We start from the raw sequence: 25022 nt of genomic DNA on the forward strand, positions 1-25022 counted from the left end.
TTTGTCGATAAATAAAACTTAAAGTTAATTATTGGACCCCGATTTCTTCAAAAACAGCATCCAGTGTTAAAATTTTGTGTTAAGAAGAGAACAGCGCTTCATTGCTGTAGTGTCCTGTTTAACAGAGGAATGTCCAAATTCTCTGCTGTTCCCTAGGACACATTTGTATGAAGCGAAGAAGAACAAAACTGATGCACAAATGACACACTTTTATGCCTATGCCACTGGAGCGTCTCTATACTTTAGCGATAGTGCTTTTAGAAGGTAGCCAGCTGAACTGATTCTGTTCATTTGGTTTCAGCAAGTCTACATCCAGCAGCATTTGCTCTTTCTCACTATCCACTGTTTTATATCCAAGCAGATTCATGGCATCTTTGCAAACATCCTGGATGTGCTGGACTTTTTCAAATGATAAGGTGGTTCTCCAAGCCAAGGAGACGTCCTCTGCATTTCGCGAGGTGATCTTGAAGGCATCACTTTTCTTTCCCTTGCCCCTCCCATGGGTGATGCGGTAGATCCACTCCTGCAAAGTTTCGGTCATGTCCAACCCTACAAACTCGTACATGGCTTCGATCTCGGGCAGCGTGTTACGCACTAAATCCTCATAGCGTATCATTTTGTAGCGTCCCCGTAGGAAATCGGGTGGCTTTAACATGGCTGTCTTATAAATGTGCACATGACTACGACAAATCTCCTGCAAGACCTGGTACGGCTGTTCATTTTCCGGAAGGTTAGCCTGTTCAAGTACTATGGCGCTATCTTGCACCAGGGCTTTGGAAGACTTCTCTCGGGAACGAAGCACACCTCGTGGGTCACGAACTAGATGAATGATGCGCAGATCCAGAGTAGGGTCCCGCAGTAGTGGGAACAGCGACTCCAGCTCAAAGAAGCGCACCTCTTTTAACACCACGTGGCTATAAGACCGACAAGCTGCCTCCGCTAGCTTCAAACCCTGCGTGTCACAGTTCTTCTTGCATTCTTGCTCATTGCTGATTTTGTCACGAGCTGTGAGAAAACATGCGGGTGGAGAGCAGAGTGCACGACTGTGGCTCCACATGAAGAGTTTGGAGACGTTGCATGGCTGGGGGATGTAAGCGTCCATCACTGACATATCGCACTGAAAGACACTACGAATCATATCACGCACTGCCATTCGTAAGCTACGTGCACCTGTTTGCTTTACAGACATCCACACGTGCCAGCCTGGCTCCATCAAATAAAAGACATCCGGATGCTGGTTAAACACCTGTCCCAGGAATGATGAGCCAGACCTCCAAGACGACAGCAGCAGCACATGCACCTTGCCCTCAGATAGAGATGTGTTTTGAGACGGTGGACGGTTGTACCATCTGTACAGAAGCACCACTGCAACAACCTGAATTAGCAAAAGGCTCAGCACAGTGGGCTTCGACACTCTCCACCGCAGCATCCTGTCAACTTTTTTCACCTGTAAAAGCAAGCACATTCATGCTTTATAGGCTGGTTCATGTACTGGCATTTCTATATGGCAAAGTAATATTCTAAATTATATTAAAATTAAATTTATGCATTAAGCAGACGCTTTTATCCAAAGCGACTTACATTGTATTCTACCATGTGTTCCCCAGGATTCAAACCCCCAACCTTGCGCATGTTTACGCAATGCTCTAGCACTTGAGCTACAGTTACAGATACAGTTCTAGTTTTAAAGGATTACTTATAATAGCTTTAACCCTGTAAAGCAGGTTTTTTGAACATTTAGATGAAAAGTCTGCATATGTGATTTATTCATTATCAAATTTATTTATTTTTGTTAAGAAACGTAAACAGAATTTACTTTCTAAAAAGTAAAGATTTCACAGCAAAAAGGCAAATGTACTACTACAACCTTAACGTGGACAGTTTACAATTATACTAAAAGGCCTTTCACTTGGTAAAAATTATAAACATTAGATTAAACCAGTGGTGCTCAATTCCAGTCCTCGCGCCTCCCAGCTCTGCATATTTTGCATGTCTCTCTTTAACACACCTATTTCAGATTATAATTTTGTTAGAAGTGAGCTCCGTGCATGAACTGTGTTCCCATTGACATGGTCCCTACACAGTGTTCATTGCTTCCTACTCCCTGAGCAGGGGAAATCTGTTAAAGTTTGTGCTGCACAAACGATTTGTGTTGCACAACGTCTTCACACTCGGAAAAGTGTGACATTATATAGCTCTGTAAATAAATACAATTTAAATTCATGTCTTGCACACTTCAATGCACTCTGAATGGAACAAATACGTTCGCTTCGAACTGAACTCATGGCGGAACAAGAACAAACATCTGAATCCATAAGAGAGACATACAAAATGTGCAGAGCAGGGGGCGCGAGGACTGGAATTGAAAACCGCTGGGTTAACCTATCTTCCTTATAAGTTATTTTTTAAAGTGATACAACTCTACTTCGCAATTTTACTATTCTACTTTAATGTTTGCATGTTGCCAAATCACAACCTGCTGTTGTTTTTCAATCCATCCAGGAGTCAATCTTATTCATGCAGAGCTCGTAACAGTCAACTCACAGCCAACACAATTTATCTTTTTCTGATTCACCAGCTGTTTCTATATCCAAAACTGATGACTGGTCGAAACATTGGTGCATTGCTTATAAATGCAAAGGAACAAAAATAATACTCTAAAGTGAGTCTGAATATCAAGGTAAATCCCATTAACTACTTCTGGAAATACTTAAAAAGTAAGAGGTGAAACCAGGAACAAAAAAAACAACCAAAAAATAGAGCCAAATGGGAGTACAATTTAATTTGGGGGAGTTTAATTACAACCAGATGTATATTTAAATAAAAGCTATATTCAACAACTTGACCCTTCTGAATCAAATCTAAGAGATAAAAAGTCCACTAAAGCAAACCTCAGTCACGCTTCGGTAACACACCTAACAACTACCACAGTGAAAAGATTTGCCATCAGATATTCAGCCAGGAAAATGTAAGTTAACCACGGTGTCCTCAGCGGTCTATGGAGACTCCTATGTTCATAGGAACATGTCACTGTAGTGAGTCTAACATAACACCCACACTTAACGGCAGAACGATACATTTGGGTTTCTGTCAAGCGTATTGTCTACATCACGGAGTTCATTTGTATAACAACTTGGGCTGCTTCATGTGTTTAATATCTGTCTTGTGTCCCTTTGTTTGCTTTAATATTTTATCAAATAATTAAAAATAATTGTTATAAAATGGTTTAATTTCTTGTTGCATAATTGTAAAAAAAAAAAAAAAAAAAAGATATTAAAGCCATGGATTAGATAGATTGCGTTGCATTTCAGACTGTAAATGCAGTAGTGACACTGACCCACTAACACATGCCACTCTCCACTAACACATGTCAGTGAAAACTGGAAGTGTCACTGAGCATAGTGGCATGTGCCAAGCGCATCCGTACATCAGATGCCATGTCACTTAAAGGGGTCATATGATGTGATTTATAAAAGTTAAGAGTCAACCATGCCCTCCTAAAACAGCTTGTTTGCATCACTGAATTCCCGAAACTTTGCAACGTGTGTGTGGCCGAAAAACATTATAACGCAATTAGCTGATGATACCACCCTTTTTCTCCGAAATGAAAACCAAATCCCAGTCGCAATTAATGTAATAGAGGAGTTCTCTTACGAGAGCTCTCTCGTACTGCGTCTTAGCTAAGACGCTACGGGAAAATTCTCTTTTCACGAAATACTGAAGCAAAAAATTATCCTTAATTTTGTATTTTTGTAAAGCGCATTTGCAGCAGTACACAGCCATAGGCGAGACGGCTCGTTCGCTCATTGGCTTGTTCTGCGGCAACTGCACAGCCTATCGAGCGCGGGCTGATGCAACATCAGACCAATAAGGGCGCTTCGCGCCCTTCTTGCCACTTCCCGCCGAAACGGGTGTGGCCCAACCTATAAAAGGAGCTCGAAAAGGCTGACTCACCTGATTTTTCATCTCTTCAGCGAAGCTCACGCATCGCTGGATCACGGAGGAAGCAAGCGCCGTCTGAGAAAGCACATCAGCAGGACGAGCCATTCTGAAGCTGCTGGCATCGCCGCCTTCCACTGCCGTTCCTGCTGCGCTATCCGGCGCCTATATCCTTTCAATTCTGTTATATCCAAGCTGTTCTTTATGTGTGTGTGTGTGTTCGCCCTGCGACACACACTCGTAAAAGAGCTTGCGTCTTTTTTAAGATGCCTTCCTGCGGCTCGTCAGAGCCCCACTCAGCGAGGGAGACCGGTACGTCATCTGTGTCTCCTACCTGGGTGAAGATCATGCAGCGATCGCGCTCGCTGACGGCGGATGCCCCCACTGCGAGCTGTTGCCATGGTGACTCTGAGGACTCGCCTGGCCTTTTTTATAAGTTTACGGATTACGTAATTACGGTGAGGCCGGGAGCCCCGAAGCCATCCTAGGAAAGCCATCTAAGCATGCTGCATGGCGCTGCGTCGGCACTACACACGATGGCTGCTTCATCGAAGCGCCGGTGTACGAGTTCCACTGTGGCCGGGCTCTCACCTAAGCGCGCCGCTGTTTCAGTTCCAGAGATTGTGACTGTTTCAGCGTTTTTTGCAATGCGCAAGCCTGTACGGTTGCCCGCTTGCCTGCACACGAAAACCGTTATCACGGCTACCCAGATATTTCCCGAAAAAGGTGTAATTTCTGGTGTCCCGGCCACGGCCCATGGTGCTATAAATGTAGTGACGATGCCCACTGCTCAGTGCCCATCTCCACATATAAGCACAGCCCTTCACACAGGGCTCGCGCCCATAAAAGCGACTCAAGTCGATCACGCGCACTACATAGTAGACGTGCCCACTCCTCAGTGCCCACAATCACTATGTCACACGCGTCATGTGGTTTCTGTAAAAACAAAACCCGTGCACGTTCGTCCGGCCACAGCTGATGGTGCTATAAATGTAGTGACGATGCCCACTCCTCAGTGCCCATCTCCACATGTAAGCACAGCCCTGCACACAGGGCCTGCGCCCATAAAAGCGACTCAAGTCGATCGGGCACACTGCATAGTAAGCGTGCCCACCCCTCAGTGCCCACAATTACTATGTCACACGCGTCATGTGGTTTCTGTAAAAAACAAAACCCGTTCACGCTCGTCCGGCCACGGCCGATGGTGCTATAAATGCAGTGACGATGCCCACTCCTCAGTGCCCATCTCCACATGTAAGCACAGCCCTGCACACAGGGCTCGCGCACATAAGATCAACACAGATCGGTCGAGCGCGCCGCATAGTAAACGTGCCCACTCCCCAGTGCCCACATACACTATGTCACATACGGCGCGTGGCTTCTGTAAAAACGAGGCCCGTGCACGTACGCTCTGCACAGGCAGACAGCGAGTTGAAAGTGGTAAATGTGCACATATACAGCCCACAGTCACTCGCAGACATATCGAGTCCCACGGGACCTGCTCAGCCTTCCCCCAGTCGGTTAAGCGCCGGGACGGGGTCGATGAGGAGCGATCTGCCCGCTGTGATCATCGCGCTCCCCGCCTCAAATGCGCAGCACACCCGAGCGCCGCCGTTGCCCGGTCAACAGAGCACGCTTCGCATCCAGCCCTTAGCCATTCATGCAGATGCATGGTCAGCGCTTCCAGGGGTTTCGGATTGGGTGCTAGGCATTATAAAGAGAGGCTACTCGCTACAGTTTTTTTCGACGCCCTTCGCGCTTTTCAGCGCACGACGAAACTACGGTCAAAACAGAAGTAGCACACATACTTCGGGCCGAAATATCAAAACTGTTGAGCAAAGGGGCTGTAGAGCCTGTGTCTCAAGCTCAAAGCGAGGGGGGGGCTGTACAGCAGATACTTTCTGGTGCCCAAGAGAGACGGGGGTCTCAGGCCCATACTGGATCTAAGACAGCTGAACAAGGCATTGATGAAACGCAGTTTCAAAATGCTTACGACCAGGAAACTCCTTCCGCAGATTCGCAGAGGGGACTGGTTCATGTCAATAGATCTGAGTATTTTCAAATACAGATAGCGTCAAAACACAGGCGATATTTGAGATTCGCCTTCGAGGGCCAGGCATACCAGTTTACAGTCCTCCGTGGCTCCTCGTACGTTTACGAGGTGCATGGATGCATCGCTCGCTCCTCTCAGACTCAGAGGCATACGAGTGCTGAATTATTTGGGCGACTGGCTGGTTCTGGCCCGATCACGAGTGGAGCTCGTGGACCACAGGGCCGTTTTACTCGATCACCTCGAGAAGCTCGGCCTCAGTGTCAATTGGGCGAAGAGTTCGCTGAACCCCAGTCAGACGATCCTGTTTCTGGGTATAGTTCTGAACTCGTGTTCCATGACGGCGCGGCTGTCACCACAGCGCGCGATGGGCATTCAGCGCGCAGCGAGTTCTTTCCGCTGCGGCGCGACCATGTCGCTCAAACACTGTCAAAAGATGCTGGGTCTCATGGCCTCAGCATCTCCGGTTCTGCGGCTGGGCCTGCTCCGCATGCGCCCCCTGCAGTTCTGGCTGAAGGCTCGGGTGCCGCGCAGAGCGTGGGCGTCTGGCCGGCTGCATTTCAAGGTCGATCAGAGCTGTTTTGCGGCTCTAGCACCTTGGACAGCGAACGGCTGGTACCGATCAGGTGTAAGCCTGGGGACTTCCCCGAGTGTGAAAATGGTGTCGACGGACGCCTCCACTTCGGGATGGGGAGCGCTGCTCGAAGGCAGACCGTCCTTTGGCCTATGGTCAGAACGGGAAAAGCTCCATCATATCAACTGCCTGGAAATGCTGGCAGTGGAGAACGCGCTGACGCGCTTTTGTCCCCATATCAAGGATCACCACGTCGTAGTCCGTGCGGACAACATATCCGTGGTGTCCTACTAAATCGCCAGGGCGGTCTCGGGTCCCGAAACCTGTGCAGGCTGACGGAACGCCTCCTGGTTTGGGCTCAGCGCAACGTGCGCTCGCTGAGAGCAGTGCATGTGCCTGGACTGCAGAATCTGGGTCCAGACAGGCTGTCCAGAGGCAATGTTCCTACGGGCGAATGGTCTCTACACCCGCAAACAGTCCGGCTGTTGTGGGAGAGATTTGGCATGGCGGAGGTGGACCTCTTTGCTTCCCACGAAAACGCTCACTGCCCCGCGTTCTTTTCCAAGAACAAAAGCGCGCTGTCACGGAGATGGCCGTGCTGCCCGCTTTATGCTTTCCCTCCCGTCTCCCTCCTTCCGCAGGTGATAGAACGGGTGAGAGAAACGAGATGTTCAATACTGCTTGTAGCACCTCTTTGGAAGAACCAACCATGGTTCCCAGATTTGATGCAGTTAGAAGATGTCGCCCCGTGGCCGGTACCGTTGAGGAGGGACCTCCTCTCGCTGGCCAGGGGCTCGATTTGGCACCCTCAACCGGAGTTGTGGTCCCTCCATGTGTGGGCGCTCAACGGTTACCCGCTGATCTCGCAGTGGGACTGCTAAATACCATCACTCAGGCTAGAGCTTCGTCGACACGACGTCTGTATGCCTCGAAGTGGTCGGTGTTCTCCAGCTGGTGCACAGCTCGAGGTTATTCACCCCTTAGTTGTGAGGTGACGGAGGTCCTCTCCTTCCTACAGGAGCTGTTGGATAAGGGCAGAGCCCCATCCACGCTCAAAGTTTATGTGGCGGCCATCGCGGCGTTTTCTGAAACGGCGTCCGGTCAGTCAATAGGAAGGAACGATTTAGTCATCCGGTTCCTCAGAGGAGCTAGGAGGCTGAATCCTCCCAGACCTCTGTCAGTCCCTATGTAGGACCTCGCGGCGGTTTTGGAGGCCTTGAAGGGTCCCCCTTTTGAGCCTATCCAATCGGTTAGCCTTCAGCATCTGTCGTTTAAGACAGTATTCTTGTTGGCTCTTGCTTCTGTGAAGCGTGTGGGTGATTTGCACGCGCTCTCGGTGAGCCAGTCGTGCTTGGAGTTTGGGCCCAATGACTCAAGGGTCATACTCAAACCTAGGCACGGTTATGTGCCGAAATCCCTCAACACACCGTTTCGGGCTCAGGTTATTGCCCTGTCTGCCCTGCCGGTGTCAGGGGAGGATGGAGACTCGAGTCTTCTTTGCCCTGTCAGGGTTTTAAGAGCTTATGTGTCTCGCTCTGCTGCCTTTCGGCAGACGGAGCAGCTGTTTGTCTCGTTCGGTGGATGTTCCAAGGGAATGGCTGTTTCGAGACAGACTCTATCCAGATGGATAGTTGACGCCATAGCGTTAGCTTACGCTTCCAGGGGCCTTCAGTGCCCGTTGGGCGTCAGAGCACACTCCACAAGAGGCGTCGCCTCGTCGTGGGTGTGGTCTACTGGGATCTCCTTGCAGGATATATGTATGGCGGCAGGTTGGGCCTCGCCGTCTACATTTATCAGGTTCTATAACCTGGAGGTCCCCGCCTTGCAAGCAAGGCTGTTGTCGGTATAGTCGAATCAGGGCCCTGAGGGGAATTCTGAGTTCACGAGCACTATGCGCTGCCGACTGTTATATGGGCAGTATTGCGTAAGACCCGCATTGCCACATTGGTCAGGCCTTGCCTCGGCTGTGTGATGTCATTTTACCGCATCTACGGATGCTGCTAGATATAGGACGGAGGGCTTTTTCCCTTTTCTGTCCTGGACTCTCTGTGAGTCCCTCAGGTGACTGTGCACTGTAAATCCTGGGCGTTGCTTCAGGTTTATTGGTGTGGTCCCTGCGCGCACGGCGTTTTACATTGGGTTCCCGTAGCGTCTTAGCTAAGACGCAGTACAAGAGAGCTCTCGTAAGAGAACGTACTCGGTTACTAAACGTAACCTCGGCTCTCTCTAGAAGAGCGAACGAGTACTGCGTTTTCTGCCGTGCGCACGATTCACTCTTATTCGCTTCGGCGATGAAATAAATCAGGTGAGTCAGCCTTTTCGAGCTCCTTTTATAGGTTGGGCCACACCCGTTTCGGCGGGAAGTGGCAAGAAGGGCGCGAAGCGCCCTTATTGGTCTGATGTTGCATCAGCCCTCGCTCGATAGGCTGTGCAGTTGCCGCAGAACAAGCCAATGAGCGAACGAGCCGTCTCGCCTATGGCTGTGTACTGCTGCAAATGCGCTTTACAAAAATACAAAATTAAGGATAATTTTTTGCTTCAGTATTTCGTGAAAAGAGACTTTTCCCGTAGCGTCTTAGCTAAGACGCAGTACTCGTTCGCTCTTCTAGAGAGAACCGAGGTTACGTTTAGTAACCGAGTACGTTTTCTAAAGCATCTGGGGTCTCATTTATAAAACTATGCGTAGGATCTTTACTAAAAGTTTACGTGCGCCCAAAAGCCAAAAATGGCGTACGCCAAAAAATATTCCGATTTATAAAACCGTGCGTACGCACACCTGTAAGCAATGTTCCCTTTATAAATCACAGATCACCCGCAGATGTGCGTACGTGAACCAGCCTCATATCCCGCCCTGTACACGCCCATTTTTAACCATAAATAGTCAATGCAAATCACCTCATGATTGCTGATCAGCATGTAAATGAGAGTGGAATCCCATATATACCTGGAAAACTGGCATGCGACCCGCCAATTAATTAATCCAAGAAAGTGAAAACGTGCATTTCTGTTAGCCTAATTTTAATAATGGCGACAGGTGAGAAAAGAGGAAAAAAACGTAATTTCTCAGATACTGAGATTGAAACACTTGTAGGGGAGGTGGAGGCTCGGAAAACTGTGTTATTTGGTGGCCACAGCAGTGGGGTCACTAATAAAAAGAAGCAGTGCGAGTGGCAAAGTATTGCTTCTGCCGTCAATTGTGTCAGTGGGACAGAACGGACAGTTGCAGAATTAAAGAAAAAATGGTCCGACCTGAAGGTATACAAATTTTTTTTTTTACCAACATATTACATTTGTGTTTTATTAGGCTATATGCCTATATAAATAGCAATATTGATTTTCAAAAAGTTTTATTTACATGTGCTTACAGTATGCAAAATATGTGAAATAAAGATTCTCAGTCATTCAAGGTGAAGGCAAAGAGAAAACTGTCCTCCCACCGCCAGAGCGTGGCTGCAACTGGTGGGGGCCCATGTACAGCTGATCTCACATCAGTGGACAGCAAAATCGCGGCTATAATTGGGGAGGTCAGCGTGTGTGGTATTGTGTCGGAAAAGGAGGGAGACACTGACGTGACTGAAACCACAGAGGAGCAAGGTTAAACCGATTTTTAATCATTAACGCTGTACATTTGAGTGTGTGGGGTGATAAATGGATAAATGTTGCCAATTGTTTGTCCTCCAGTCCTTCCGGAGTCTGAAGCTGTAAATGAACAGGAGGTTCAGGGTGAGGGGTTCTCAGATGCAGATGCACAGCGTCCGGCTCAAAGCAGTGCCCCTTCTGCGTCTGGCACGTCCAAAAGTGGTCGGGTACTCACTGACGCAGTCCTGCAGTTACAGCGAGAGACAATAAACGCTGTCAACAGGGTTGCAGATGAGCTACGGCAGATGAGAGAAGTGATGCAAGAAATTGCACAATCATTAAAAGATGCAGTTAAAACATGAACCTTGAGTTTTGTCTTTCTTTACAAACGCCGCATGACATCCTCACGGATTCTTGCACCTCGTTTATATCCCTCTTGTCGGCCAGGGGGCTGTGGCTCGGGGTCGTAATGCTGGGGTAGAGGGAGATCAGGAGGGAGAGGAATACCGTTTCTCAGTGCTATATTGTGCAAAACACCACACGCCCTGACAATCTTGCACACTTTTGCTGGATGGTATAAAAGTCTGCCACCCGAGGCATCCAGAGCACGCCATCTGCATTTCAGGATGCCGATGGCACGCTCCACAACTGCGCGGGCACGAGAGTGGACCTCGTTATAATGAGTTTCCTCTGCGCTCTGCGGGTTTAAAAATGGGGTGAGGAGCCAGCGTCTCAGGGGGTAGCCACTGTCGCCTGCAGGTTATAATTATATTAAAAACAAAATTGTTACAGTTTCTACTTTTTAATATTGTTAAACTCACCAAGAAGCCAGCCATCACGTACTGCGCCTGCATTTAGTCTGTTCCCTACACTGCTATGTGTCAAGATAAAGGAATCATGTGTTGAACCAGGCCAGCGTGCCACAATGTTTGTGAGGGTCATGTTGGAGTCACATATGATTTGCACATTAATAGAATGCACATGCTTTCTATTAACATAAGCAAATTCATTTTCAGATGGTGCCCTTATAGCAACATGAGTGCAGTCAATTGCGCCGATTACATTTGGGAAACCAGACATTGCTGCAAATTGCGTTTTAATTTCGGCCTGTTCTCGCACAGTGTAGGGGAACCTGATGTATCGACTAACCATATTAAGTATACCATTTAAAACGACAGATATTATGGCACTCAGGGACGGCTGTGATATACCAGACCTATAGGGTGAGATGATAGATTCCAATAGAATTATTTCATATACAAAAAGGTCTTAGAGACAAATTTGAGGATTACTTATAGTTTTTTTATATTATTAATTTACCTGTCTGCCAATTCCCGCTGGAAACAGCCGGTTGCCAAGAACCCCAGAGTGGTGAGGACTTGTATTTGGACTGGGATGGCATGGTTCCGGCGTGTTGCCCTCTCTAATACTGGACCCAATTCAGCACATAGATCCAAGAGCACAGCTCTAGGGAATCTAAATCGGCTTATTAGCCAGTCATCATCATGGGCCAGGAAATCATCATGGTCCCTGAAAACTCGTTCTCTCCTTATTCTGCCATTAGCGTAATCCTCCAACAGTGCCAGGAGTGCCATCATGAAGCATTACATACCCGGGTCACCGGAGAATTTATATGTTTCTAGCAAATAGACTGATCGTTAACACCTTGACAAAATCACTTAATTAATTTGTGGGCGAAAATTTAAGACGAAAATGTTATAGTGAACACATGCTTCTTGACGGTTTTGTAATGAACACCGTAATAGTTAGGACCGATGATGAGTAGCGATTGTGCTTCATGACTGTATTTGCAGACTTTGACATTTTATGATATAGGCTATGTACATTAAGGAAAATATTTCCTTTTTACACTGTGTTCTGCAGTTCTCTAATAAAAGGGTATTTCATGCTATTCTGTAGGCTATCACATGTATCGCGCCATGTCCTCCTGTGCTCCCGTTGTGGACAATGTGACTGTAAGGCAGCGCTGATTATTATTTTATTTTACTTTTAATACATTTTGAATTACGTTTGGATTTTACTAGATGTATATAGCCTAAAACAATCGGCACAAATAACACTGTTGGATTTAATCTTCATGATAATGTGGATATAACGTATGAAATGGAGTGAAAATTAAATGTCATTAATTCTTATAATCGTTCTTCTCACATTTATTTTCTACAATCTAACTTCAGTTCACGACCTCACCATCGGTGTCGCCAATTCCCTTTGTCTCCAGAATGTGCGTACGCACGGCTCAAAGTTTGCTTAAAGGTGCGCACATTCTCCCGTCAAGTTTGTTTTTTATAGATCACAACCTTTGCGTGGGAACTGGCGTACGTACGTTTCCAGCCCCGTTTTGTGCGTACGCACGCTTTATAAATGAGGCCCCTGGTGTCTATTTAAATGTAAAGAAGTGTGAGCTTATGGCGGTTAAAGATTGTTCAGTGGCATCTTATTGTAACATTCCAGTCAAAACAGAAGTCAAATACCTAGGAATTATAGTAAATAAGAATCAACAGAACAGAAGTTTATTAAATTTTAATCCTGTTATTCAAAATACTCAAAGGAAATTAAATCAGTGGCTTTCAAGAGATTTATCATTAAAAGGAAGAGTTTTGATTTCCAAAAACGAAGTTATATCCCGACTAACTTATAAAATTTCAAAGGAGATTGATAAGATGCTCTTTAATTTTGTTTGGAAAAATAGGATACATTATATAAGGAAAACTATTTTAATGAATTCATATGATAATGGTGGCATCAACTTCCTGGACTTTACTACACTAAACAATACATTTAAAGTCAACTGGATTAGACAATTTGTTAAATATCCAACCTCTATTTGGAATATTATTCCCTTTCATCTTTTATCCAATCTAGGTGGCATCATTTTTTTTCTTGTTTGTAACTTTGACATCAACAAAATACCAGTGATGCTTTCTGCATTTCATCGACAAGCTTTTCTGTTGTGGAATTTGATTTTCAAACACAACTTTTCACCACACCATTACATTATTTGTAATAATAAGGACATATTATTTAAACAAAAATCTATTTTCTTAGAAAATTGGTTTCAAAATAATATTGTTTTGGTAGATGAACTATTTAATTCGGAAAGCCTTCTTTTTACATACGAGGAATTCTTTAAAGAATTTTATATACCCATAACACCAAAGAAATTTGCAACTGTTTTTGGTGCTATTTCTTCTGCATATTGGAGTAAATTTGTGAATGATGTTGACTGGAAAAAAGTCTGGCTTCTGCCCAATCGATATCTTTTAACAAATAAGGTGAAGGAAGTATCCTTTAAACTTCTTCACAGAATATACCCTGCTAAACATTATTTAATTAAATTTAAAAAGGATATTGATGTTAGCTGTAGCTTTTGCAAGCAGAAGCCAGAGACAGATGTTCATTTATTTTGGCACTGCCCTTTTGTGTCTTTTTTCTGGAAGAATGTGCTTGATTTTATTGTTAGATATGTTGATAGAGATTTCATTTTAGAGTGGAAAGATGTTCTTTTAGGTATTACTGTAAACTCCAAAGATAAACAGACCTGCAGTTATTTTATAAAAAAAATTATTTTAATGGCAAAATTACATATACATAAATGTAAATTTTCAGGTAAAAACCCATGTTTTATAGCATTTAAAAATGAGGTGAAATACTGTATTGATTCTATATTACCCTCAAGGAAACAAAAAGCTATTCGAATTTTTCAAGCACGTCTTAATGTATTCCTATAATTTTGTTTACATCTCCCCCTAGCATTCTTTTCTTGTATTGTTACTGTATGTTTTATATGATTGTGTAATTCTGTGCAAAAAAAAAAAAGTGTGGCCGAAAAACAGAGTACTACATTTTAAATGGATCATACTACAAAGCTTGCAAAGAGTGCTCATAATAACCACTGAATGCTATCACTATTAAGTTTGTTTAGAGTGTAAACACTATGTATTATAATATATATCGTGTGAGCATTTAAGTATGTTATGTATAATTATTGTACAACTATAGTCTTTTTTCCACTTAAAAGCTTAAATTATAGTCTTTTTTTCCACTTAAAAGCTTATTTTATGCACCAAATTACTTGCCAAGTAAAAATGCACTTTGCAGTCGATATTTGTTTTATGTGAGGGTCGATCCTTTTGATTAACATCAATGCATATGCATAACGCCCATGCAAACATCGTGGCATGAACCAATAGCTTCCGTGCGTCCGAAATTAACACCGCTATTGTCTCCATTTGGCTTGTGCGCATTAGAAGACAAAACCTCTTCTGCCACAACCAATTGTTTTTTTTTTTTTTCGTTTTTCGCACATAAACCATGGTTACCGAAAACTTTAAATATATTGCACGAGACACAAAATACAATTTTGTGAGTGTATGTTTAACACAAAAAGGAGTATATCATACCGGTTTGGAGAACCAACATGAGGGACTTGACAGGATTTTTTATAACTTGGTGAACTATCGCGTTAAGAGCGTTGTATACCTGACAAAGAGAAACAGGTGGGAAACGTAGTGTGATAAATGAGTAATACGATCAGATGTCGTTTGTTTCCCATGTGTGCTCCTTTACACTTTCCCATTTCGTACCAGGCTATCTAAAACATTTTATTAAAATAAAATTTAAAAGTGTCTTTTCTGTCACAATTTGTGTGTGTGCGCGTGTGATTCAAAACCTAAAACCTGACAAGACATCATTACAGGACACCATCATGGACTGGACCATACTGGACTCCTGAAACACTCGGAGGCGCTATGTGAAGCCCAAAAATGCAAAAACAAAAATGCAAAAACAAACCTATTCCCCGTAATGTTTGGAGAGGGAACGCTTTGAGACATTTATTTTGAGACATTAGAACCAATCAAACCAACAAATCCTTTGTAGCGATTCATCATTTGAGCTATAAAGTGTTTCTACAATATAACGTAATTATTAAAATAATATTTTTGTTAAATCTAAATGCGGTTAACGTCGCCAGAGGATATAAACGTGTTATATTAGACACATGTGACTTCTGTTGAGAAGTGACACTCCTATCACAAACAGATCATTTTAAGAGTCACTTGAAGAAATGTCAAAAACACATATTTTTTTATGTAATGGCCTACCTTATGTCTATAGTAGAGGCTGCATATTATTAAAGCGTGCCTTATCTCCCGTTCAACAGTGCGATCGCATTCAGGGACAAAACCTTTATGCTATAAACTCTAGAGGGGGGAGAAACTTTGAGACGTTGCCTTTGAGTGTGATTGGCAAGAGGTGGGTGGAGCTATCAGGCTCCAAAGTGAGTAGTAGAGGTCTGCACTTGGACAGTCCAACGCTCTCCATTGACCTTCTATTGCAGGAAGCTGCCTCCTTCACATTTCTGACTTCTAACAAAAATAACAGAGTAATGCCTAAAAGCTGCTATGTGACAGGGTGTACACTAAACAAGCTGAAAAACCCAGAACTACGTTTTTATAAGCTCTCGACCCCAAAAAAACGAGCGTTTAGTCAAGTGACCTTTATTTTATATAGTGCTTTTAACAATACAGATTGTGTCAAAGCAACTGTACATCATAAATTAATAAAAAATAGTGTGTCAATAATGCAAAATGACAATAGTAAACACAAATTTTTCATTTAAAGGCAGTTCATCATTGAATTCAGGGATGTACTCATCCATCTTAGATCAAGTCAACGATATCAAGGTGTCCCCAACTAAACACTGGACCATTCAGCTGGATCATTTCTCAAACAAAATTTCTCAAACTAAATTAAGTTTAGGAAAAGGGGCACAGACATATTTATTTTCTCTCTGGAGTCTGCAAGTCCACTCAAGTCGAGGCTGGGGTGTTCGATACAGCATCACCTGCAATAATATGTCAGGAGAAAGCAGGCTGGATTCAGATGCGGGTAAACTCAAGGCTTTATTTAAGCAGAGGAGGCAGAGGAGATGAGTCATGTTTCACAGGTTTCACTCGTAGTGAGAGGATGAGAATCAGATGAGTAATGTTCGACAGTAGTAAGTCACGTTTCACAGGTTTCACTCGTAGTGAGAGGATGAGAATCAGATGAGTCAAAGCAGATGAGTAATGTTCCACAGTAGTACGTCTAACCGCCGAGACCGGAGGGATGACAGCTGGAAGCTACTAGGAACTCTGGGTTAGTAAGAACAAGGGCAGAGAAATCAGCTAAACACACTGGAGCCTGAGGACAAGGCAACGACAAGGTGAGTACAAAGAGCAGCTAGAAGATCGGAGCTATTGGTACGAGTAACAACAGTCTGACAATAGACAGAGAAACACAGGGAATGATAAAGGGGAAAAAATTAGAAGGACATAGAGAACAGGTGGCGAGCAATTAAGGTTAACAATGGGGAAACAAGGGAGGCGGGGAAAACACAAACAGGCAGACTCGGTGAGCTGTCAAACCATCCAAACACACACAAATACATACACACACCAAAAAGGCAGGTGATTAGCCCCGAGACCTGACAGTACCCCCCCTCCCAGGAGCGTCACCTGGCGCTCTAGGAAGGGGCCTACCTCGATGGCACCTCAATCAACGAGCGGTCCAGAATTTCCCGGGACGGCACCCAACACCTCTCCTCTGGACCATACCCCTCCCAGTCCACAAGATACTGAAACTCCCTGCCACGGCGCCGCTCATCGAGTAATCTCTTAACCGTATAGGTAGGAGATCCATCCACAAGACGAGGGGGTGGGGGGGTGGGGCGACTACAAGCAGGATTAAGGGGGGAAGAGAACACAGGCTTGACCCTGGAAACATGAAACACCGGGTGAACCCGACCAAGAGTAGGAGGGAGCTTGAGCCTGATCGCCACCGGACTAACCACCTTGGTGATGCAGAATGGCCCAATGAATCTGGGTGCCAGCTTACGAGAAGGCGCCCAGAGAGGCAGATCCTTAGTAGAAAGCCAAACCCGTTGACCACACACATAGGCAGGAGGAGAGGACCGGTGACGATCAGCTGCAGTCTTGGTTCCTCAGGAAGAATGGCCTCGGCCGCACCTTCCCGGAGCACCGAACAGGCGAGAGAGGGCATCGGGCTGTGAGCGGTGCAGCGATCTGACCAAAATTCCGGATGTACTGTATCGCCGGTAGAAGTTGGCAAAACCCAGGAAACGCTGCAGAGCCTTCCGGGAGTCAGGGACCAGCCACTGGGCGACAGCTTCAATCTTAGCGGGATCAGGCTTGATCCCCTCCGTAGAAATAATGTGGCCAAGGAACGTAACTGACTCAGCGTGGAATTCGCACTTCTCCGCCTTGACAAACAACTGGTTTTCTAGCAACCGCTGGAGAACCCGTCTGACATGCTGGGTGTGTAATTGGAGAGAAGAGAAAATCAAGATATCATCCAAATACACAAAGACAAATTGATTAATCATGTCACCCAACATGCTGTTGACGAGTCCCTGGAAAACGGCTGGAGCATTGGTAAGACCAAACGGAAGAACCAAGTACTCGTAGTGTCCCGAAGGGGTGTTAAATGCCATCTTCCACTCATCCCCCTCCCGAATGCGCACCGAGTGGTAGGCGTTGCGCAGGTCTAACTTGGTGAAGACCCGAGCTCCCTGCAATAATTCAAAAGCAGAAGACATTAAAGGTAGGGGGTACCTGTTCTTGATAGTAATGTATAATGATTACATATACATCATCTTGTGTATTAACTTTAACAAATCATTTATTAACCTTGAACTCACCATATACTCCATACCGCTAGGGTCTTCATTTGGATACTTCAATTTCGTTAGTCTGAAGATGAAAACAACAAAATTTAGCCTTTGTTTTTTTTTTCCTAAAATTACATGAAAAAAAAGTCAGTCATTCATCTCCTTATGGGAAATACAGGCAAGCAGAAAATGGTACACACATCTGGACCCTGCACGGTAAGCAACAGAACTGGAATGTTCCCAGACCCAGAAACATAGTAAAGACATTAGTAAAACAGTCCATGTGACATCAGTGGTTCAACCATAATTTTACAAAGCTACAAGAATACTTTTTTGTGCAAACAAAACCAAAACAGCGACTTTATTCAATAATTCTTCTCCAAATCGCATCTTCCACCATTATTAACAGCACGTAAAAAATTAATGCGCATGGTGCTGCTGACCTAGAACACGCATGCACTGAGCCTTGATTACACGCAGAAGAAAGCAATGTTCATGCCTCTTGTTACTCTCCATAATGGCGGCATATGTGATTTGGAGAAGAATTGTTGAATAAAATCACTATTTTTGTTTTCTTTGCACAAAAACGTATTCTTGTAGCTTTGTAAAAGTGTGGTTGAAGCATTGATGTCACATGAACTGTTTTACTGAGGTCCTTACTATGACTCTGGGAACATTTCAGTTGCATTGCAGCCTTTATGGAGGTTCAGAAATCTCTCGCATTTTCATAAAAATATTAGGGATGCACCGATTGACCCGCCATCAATCGGAAACCGAACGGTTTTTGCTTAAAATACGCGATTGGTAATCGGCCAGTCTTTGGCCTTTTTTTTCGGCCGATTTTTCCGGAAGTGCGTCCGTGTGCTCAGACTACATCTACATGAGGGTGAGTAATTAATAGGGCTGTCACTTTTGTGAAAAAAATCATTTTCGATTTTTAAGACATAAGTGTTCATTGAATCGATTGTAAAATCGATTTTCCATGTGAAAAAAAAAAAAAAAGACGTTTCCTTTTTCAACGCCAAATAACAGACGAACGTAAAGAGAGTGCTGGAAATGCACAAGGCAGCAATATTTCTTATTTATTTGCATGAAGTTTCGTGCAGAATAACAAACAGCAAAAATTATATGTGCAGAGGGGACGGCTGACATGACAAAAGAAAAACAGTGCAGGCTTCAACCCGGCTGCATTTATGATTTAGGCAATTCAAAAATCTCCAAGATTATTTTAAATAATGATTCAATCCATTTCAAACGACTGTTCAAAAAAATATAACTTTAAATGGACTTGAGAACAGGCCATGTGTCCAGAGCAGAGCGTTTTCTATTCACTATATGTCCAGCTGTTGAGAAGAGGCGCTCCGACCGCACTGATGTCCCAGGGACACTCAGGTACAGCTGCGCAATTCTCCACCACAGAAGCCGGTCACTGTCAGCTTGCTATATCAGAACTCAGAAGCGCGAATGAGGCGAATTCGCGTCTACCGCGCCGCGAGACCTCCAGACGCTCTATTCGCGTTTGGTGTGAACGCAGCATAAGAGGTCGCTTTCGACGTCACTGGGTCTTATAGGCGCGTAAAATTGCTGGTATTTTTTGTCTAGCTTTCGCAACGCATACTGCACTTTCGGAATTCTTTATTTTCTTTTTCTGCTTGTTTGTGAGTTTTGTTACATCTATATTTTTAATTGTTTAATTATTTTAAAATGAATAGTGTACATATTTGGTTAAAATCGATTCCCTATTTTCATTTTCGAAACTTTTTTTGGTTGGTCCGATCGATTGTGCAATCGGTTTTCGAACTAAAAGTGACAGCCCTAGTAATTAATGACAGGTTTATTTTTGGGTGACCTAGCCAGTTAAACACACCTGAACCAGCTAATCAAGGTTCTTGGGAATTTTAAAACAATAAAGTAGATAACTAGAAGTTCCAGGCAGGTGAGTTAGAGCTATAAACTCCAAAGAACACTGGCTTTCCTAGAGCAGGTCTGGACACCCCTGCCTTGCATCAAAATGAATTGTTTTTGGGAGGCAAATTCATTCATAATCTGTCAGATTATAGTAATACCACATATTTTGTATTTATTGTATTAATAAACCTAATCTTAATCTATCTGTCTTTTTTTGTCAATTTCCAGTGGCCAGTGAGAGAATAATGTTTTAATACAAGGTTGTGTTGAGTGCAGTTGTTCTTACCTGTGTAGTGGGCACCAAGAGGGTTTCAGTATTTGTGCAAGCACTCTTCTTCAGTATGCAGTATCTTAATAAGTCCTGTAGTGCGGATCCAGTTTGGCAAAGACTGTTGATTCTAATGGGCCTATGGTAATTCTGTATGTCTCAAATTCTGCACAAATCTGTAAACACATGAAGTGCAATGTGTTACAAAAAAAAAAAAGTTTAACAGCAAAAACCAATTCAATTATCAAAATATTAAGGGATTTATTTGTGTGAGTGATGAATAGTGTCATGTTTACCATTCCAAAAGGGTGAACCTGATTACATATCTGGAGCATTTGTATAATGTGAACAGCTCAGAGTAGTGTCCGGTTTAAAGTCATTGCATGACCACACCTCCATGTTCATAAACAAAGCTTCAAATACTTCCACTGTGCTGAGCCAGGGCTCTCCAAACTCGGTCACATTACATGGTTAGACATTAATTTATTATTTAGCTTTTTGCAATTAGTTAAAATATACATATTCTAACAAATAAAGTGAAATACTTCCGCTTTTGAAAGTCATTATGTATTACTAGTATACAATTAATTTATACAAATAAATATATTTTGCACACAAAATGAGAAAAGAGTGAAACTCCTATTCGCCATTTGATTAGCTATAGGAGGAAGTAGCTAAATGGCAAATCATTCTGCCTCTTAACATCTCTTATTGTAAGCCATATGTATAATAAAAGTAAAGGTAAGTGATAGGACGTTTTAATATGGAAAGTGTTATTGTAATGATGTGCGAGAGATTATCAAGTAGATTATCAAGTAGATTGTATGATCACACACAGAGTGCACGCACATTGATTTATTAGTCTGATAAAACTCACAATTCCAGGCATTCTAAATTGTATATTTACATCAGTATTTGATGTTTAATGTTAAAAATAAAACATTATGCCTATTTTTGCATTTGTAACTGCAGTTTTAATGCATCCTGTCCCCTCTGAGAAATACATCTAAATTCTATTTTAGATGCAGTTTGCAGAAATGTTTCTTATGTTGGAATAAAATACACTAAGTATTGGATGATGTGCTTCTTATTCTTACCAAAAAATACAAAATGGAAGAAAGGATTAAATCTGAACACAATCTTGCTACTCAAGCTGTGTATGTAAATTTTTTTATATATCTACTTAAGTACAATAAATATCACATACTTTAAGACTTTTATTCAAGTATTCGAAACAGTGACTTCAACTTCTACCAAAGTTATTTTCTGGTTTGAGAATTATACTTATTTTATTTTGAGTATGGCTGTCTTGAGTACTTTATACACCACTGCCACGATTCCATTGTGTAAGGAATAATACAAAGCTCATTTAAACGTGCATAGGTGTGATGCATGTATATTTACTTAGAAAAACTACAATTCTGTATCTTACACAAGACACACATTGTTTTCTAACTAACATAGCTATATCTGAGTTTCCTAAAGAGTGAATATACACCAACTAAATCTATGATAGATATAACTATAAATTCACAGATTCATAAAGAGCTACATGTGGTACATTATGGACATTCCTTGATCTCATTGGTGAGAACCAACCAAGACAAGATAGGTATGTGTGTTCCCTGGGAAACATATGATGTGCTTCTGTTTGGTTTGAGTCAACATTAGTTTAACACCATTTTATTGACAGTTATTCCATGTCTTTTCTTTTTACTGAAAATAATCTTCCAGATGATGTTTATCACATTTGGTGAAACATGAAGGACTTTAAAACCAGTAAAACCAGCGATTCTACACGCATCCTGGTGGGAATTTCTTATGAATGCACTTGAACTGAACAAAGAGAGCTACAGTATGTATATAGAAAAACTTTAGCAAACACAAGTCCTCAAAAACAAATGAAGGTCCTCATAATTGTATAATTAATATAAATAAAAGCACACAAAAAATGTCAGGAGCTGTGCTGTTTAAATGGCGCTACTGCGGTGGCTGGTAAAACCTGGTTTTGAAAGACAAATGTTTGAATGTGCTGGAAAACGTACTCGGTTACTAAACGTAACCTCTGTTCTCTCTAGAAGAGCGAACGAGTACTGCGTCTTAGCTAAGACGCTATGGGAAAAGACCTCCAGACGCTCTATTCGCGTTTGGTGTGAACGCAGCATAAGAGGTCGCTTTCGACGTCACTGGGTCTTATAGGCGCGTAAAATTGCTGGTATTTTTTGTCTAGCTTTCGCAACGCATACTGCACTTTCGGAATTCTTTATTTTCTTTTTCTGCTTGTTTGTGAGTTTTGTTACATCTATATTTTTAATTGTTTAATTATTTTAAAATGAATAGTGTACATATTTGGTTAAAATCGATTCCCTATTTTCATTTTCGAAACTTTTTTTGGTTGGTCCGATCGATTGTGCAATCGGTTTTCGAACTAAAAGTGACAGCCCTAGTAATTAATGACAGGTTTATTTTTGGGTGACCTAGCCAGTTAAACACACCTGAACCAGCTAATCAAGGTTCTTGGGAATTTTAAAACAATAAAGTAGATAACTAGAAGTTCCAGGCAGGTGAGTTAGAGCTATAAACTCCAAAGAACACTGGCTTTCCTAGAGCAGGTCTGGACACCCCTGCCTTGCATCAAAATGAATTGTTTTTGGGAGGCAAATTCATTCATAATCTGTCAGTTTATAGTAATACCACATATTTTGTATTTATTGTATTAATAAACCTAATCTTAATCTATCTGTCTTTTTTTGTCAATTTCCAGTGGCCAGTGAGAGAATAATGTTTTAATACAAGGTTGTGTTGAGTGCAGTTGTTCTTACCTGTGTAGTGGGCACCAAGAGGGTTTCAGTATTTGTGCAAGCACTCTTCTTCAGTATGCAGTATCTTAATAAGTCCTGTAGTGCGGATCCAGTTTGGCAAAGACTGTTGATTCTAATGGGCCTATGGTAATTCTGTATGTCTCAAATTCTGCACAAATCTGTAAACACATGAAGTGCAATGTGTTACAAAAAAAAAAAAGTTTAACAGCAAAAACCAATTCAATTATCAAAATATTAAGGGATTTATTTGTGTGAGTGATGAATAGTGTCATGTTTACCATTCCAAAAGGGTGAACCTGATTACATATCTGGAGCATTTGTATAATGTGAACAGCTCAGAGTAGTGTCCGGTTTAAAGTCATTGTATGACCACACCTCCATGTTCATAAACAAAGCTTCAAATACTTCCACTGTGCTGAGCCAGGGCTCTCCAAACTCGGTCACATTACATGGTTAGACATTAATTTATTATTTAGCTTTTTGCAATTAGTTAAAATATACATATTCTAACAAATAAAGTGAAATACTTCCGCTTTTGAAAGTCATTATGTATTACTAGTATACAATTAATTTATACAAATAAATATATTTTGCACACAAAATGAGAAAAGAGTGAAACTCCTATTCGCCATTTGATTAGCTATAGGAGGAAGTAGCTAAATGGCAAATCATTCTGCCTCTTAACATCTCTTATTGTAAGCCATATGTATAATAAAAGTAAAGGTAAGTGATAGGACGTTTTAATATGGAAAGTGTTATTGTAATGATGTGCGAGAGATTATCAAGTAGATTATCAAGTAGATTGTATGATCACACACAGAGTGCACGCACATTGATTTATTAGTCTGATAAAACTCACAATTCCAGGCATTCTAAATTGTATATTTACATCAGTATTTGATGTTTAATGTTAAAAATAAAACATTATGCCTATTTTTGCATTTGTAACTGCAGTTTAAATGCATCCTGTCCCCTCTGAGAAATACATCTAAATTCTATTTTAGATGCAGTTTGCAGAAATGTTTCTTATGTTGGAATAAAATACACTAAGTATTGGATGATGTGCTTCTTATTCTTACCAAAAAATACAAAATGGAAGAAAGGATTAAATCTGAACACAATCTTGCTACTCAAGCTGTGTATGTAAATTTTTTTATATATCTACTTAAGTACAATAAATATCACATACTTTAAGACTTTTATTCAAGTATTCGAAACAGTGACTTCAACTTCTACCAAAGTTATTTTCTGGTTTGAGAATTATACTTATTTTATTTTGAGTATGGCTGTCTTGAGTACTTTATACACCACTGCCACGATTCCATTGTGTAAGGAATAATACAAAGCTCATTTAAACGTGCATAGGTGTGATGCATGTATATTTACTTAGAAAAACTACAATTCTGTATCTTACACAAGACACACATTGTTTTCTAACTAACATAGCTATATCTGAGTTTCCTAAAGAGTGAATATACACCAACTAAATCTATGATAGATATAACTATAAATTCACAGATTCATAAAGAGCTACATGTGGTACATTATGGACATTCCTTGATCTCATTGGTGAGAACCAACCAAGACAAGATAGGTATGTGTGTTCCCTGGGAAACATATGATGTGCTTCTGTTTGGTTTGAGTCAACATTAGTTTAACACCATTTTATTGACAGTTATTCCATGTCTTTTCTTTTTACTGAAAATAATCTTCCAGATGATGTTTATCACATTTGGTGAAACATGAAGGACTTTAAAACCAGTAAAACCAGCGATTCTACACGCATCCTGGTGGGAATTTCTTATGAATGCACTTGAACTGAACAAAGAGAGCTACAGTATGTATATAGAAAAACTTTAGCAAACACAAGTCCTCAAAAACAAATGAAGGTCCTCATAATTGTATAATTAATATAAATAAAAGCACACAAAAAATGTCAGGAGCTGTGCTGTTTAAATGGCGCTACTGCGGTGGCTGGTAAAACCTGGTTTTGAAAGACAAATGTTTGAATGTGCTGGAAAACGTACTCGGTTACTAAACGTAACCTCTGTTCTCTCTAGAAGAGCGAACGAGTACTGCGTCTTAGCTAAGACGCTATGGGAAAAGTCTCTTTTCACGAAATACTGAAGCAAAAAATTATCCTTAATTTTGTATTTTTGTAAAGCGCATTTGCAGCAGTACACAGCCAT

General features: G+C 42.2%; 2 protein-coding genes across 2 annotated transcripts in view; both read right to left on the reverse strand.

The window, feature by feature from the left end:
- On the reverse strand, positions 1-15340 carry chst6 (carbohydrate sulfotransferase 6). Its single transcript, XM_059546036.1, has 2 exons — positions 15269-15340; positions 1-1447 (listed from the first exon to the last, which is right to left on the reverse strand). Exon 2 carries the CDS (start codon positions 1427-1429, stop codon positions 236-238), a length of 1194 nt encoding a protein of 397 aa, XP_059402019.1. The 5' UTR covers positions 1430-1447; positions 15269-15340; the 3' UTR covers positions 1-235.
- The window catches only part of tmem231 (transmembrane protein 231), a 24443-nt gene continuing 14041 nt past the window's right edge, over positions 14621-25022 (reverse strand). Inside the window, exon 11 of the mRNA XM_059546159.1 lies at positions 14621-14645. Coding sequence (XP_059402142.1) covers positions 14621-14645 — 25 coding nt within the window. The remainder of the gene's footprint in view (positions 14646-25022) is intronic.

The sequence above is a fragment of the Carassius carassius genome, chromosome 50, assembly GCF_963082965.1.
Source record: "Carassius carassius chromosome 50, fCarCar2.1, whole genome shotgun sequence".
NCBI lineage: Eukaryota > Metazoa > Chordata > Actinopteri > Cypriniformes > Cyprinidae > Carassius > Carassius carassius.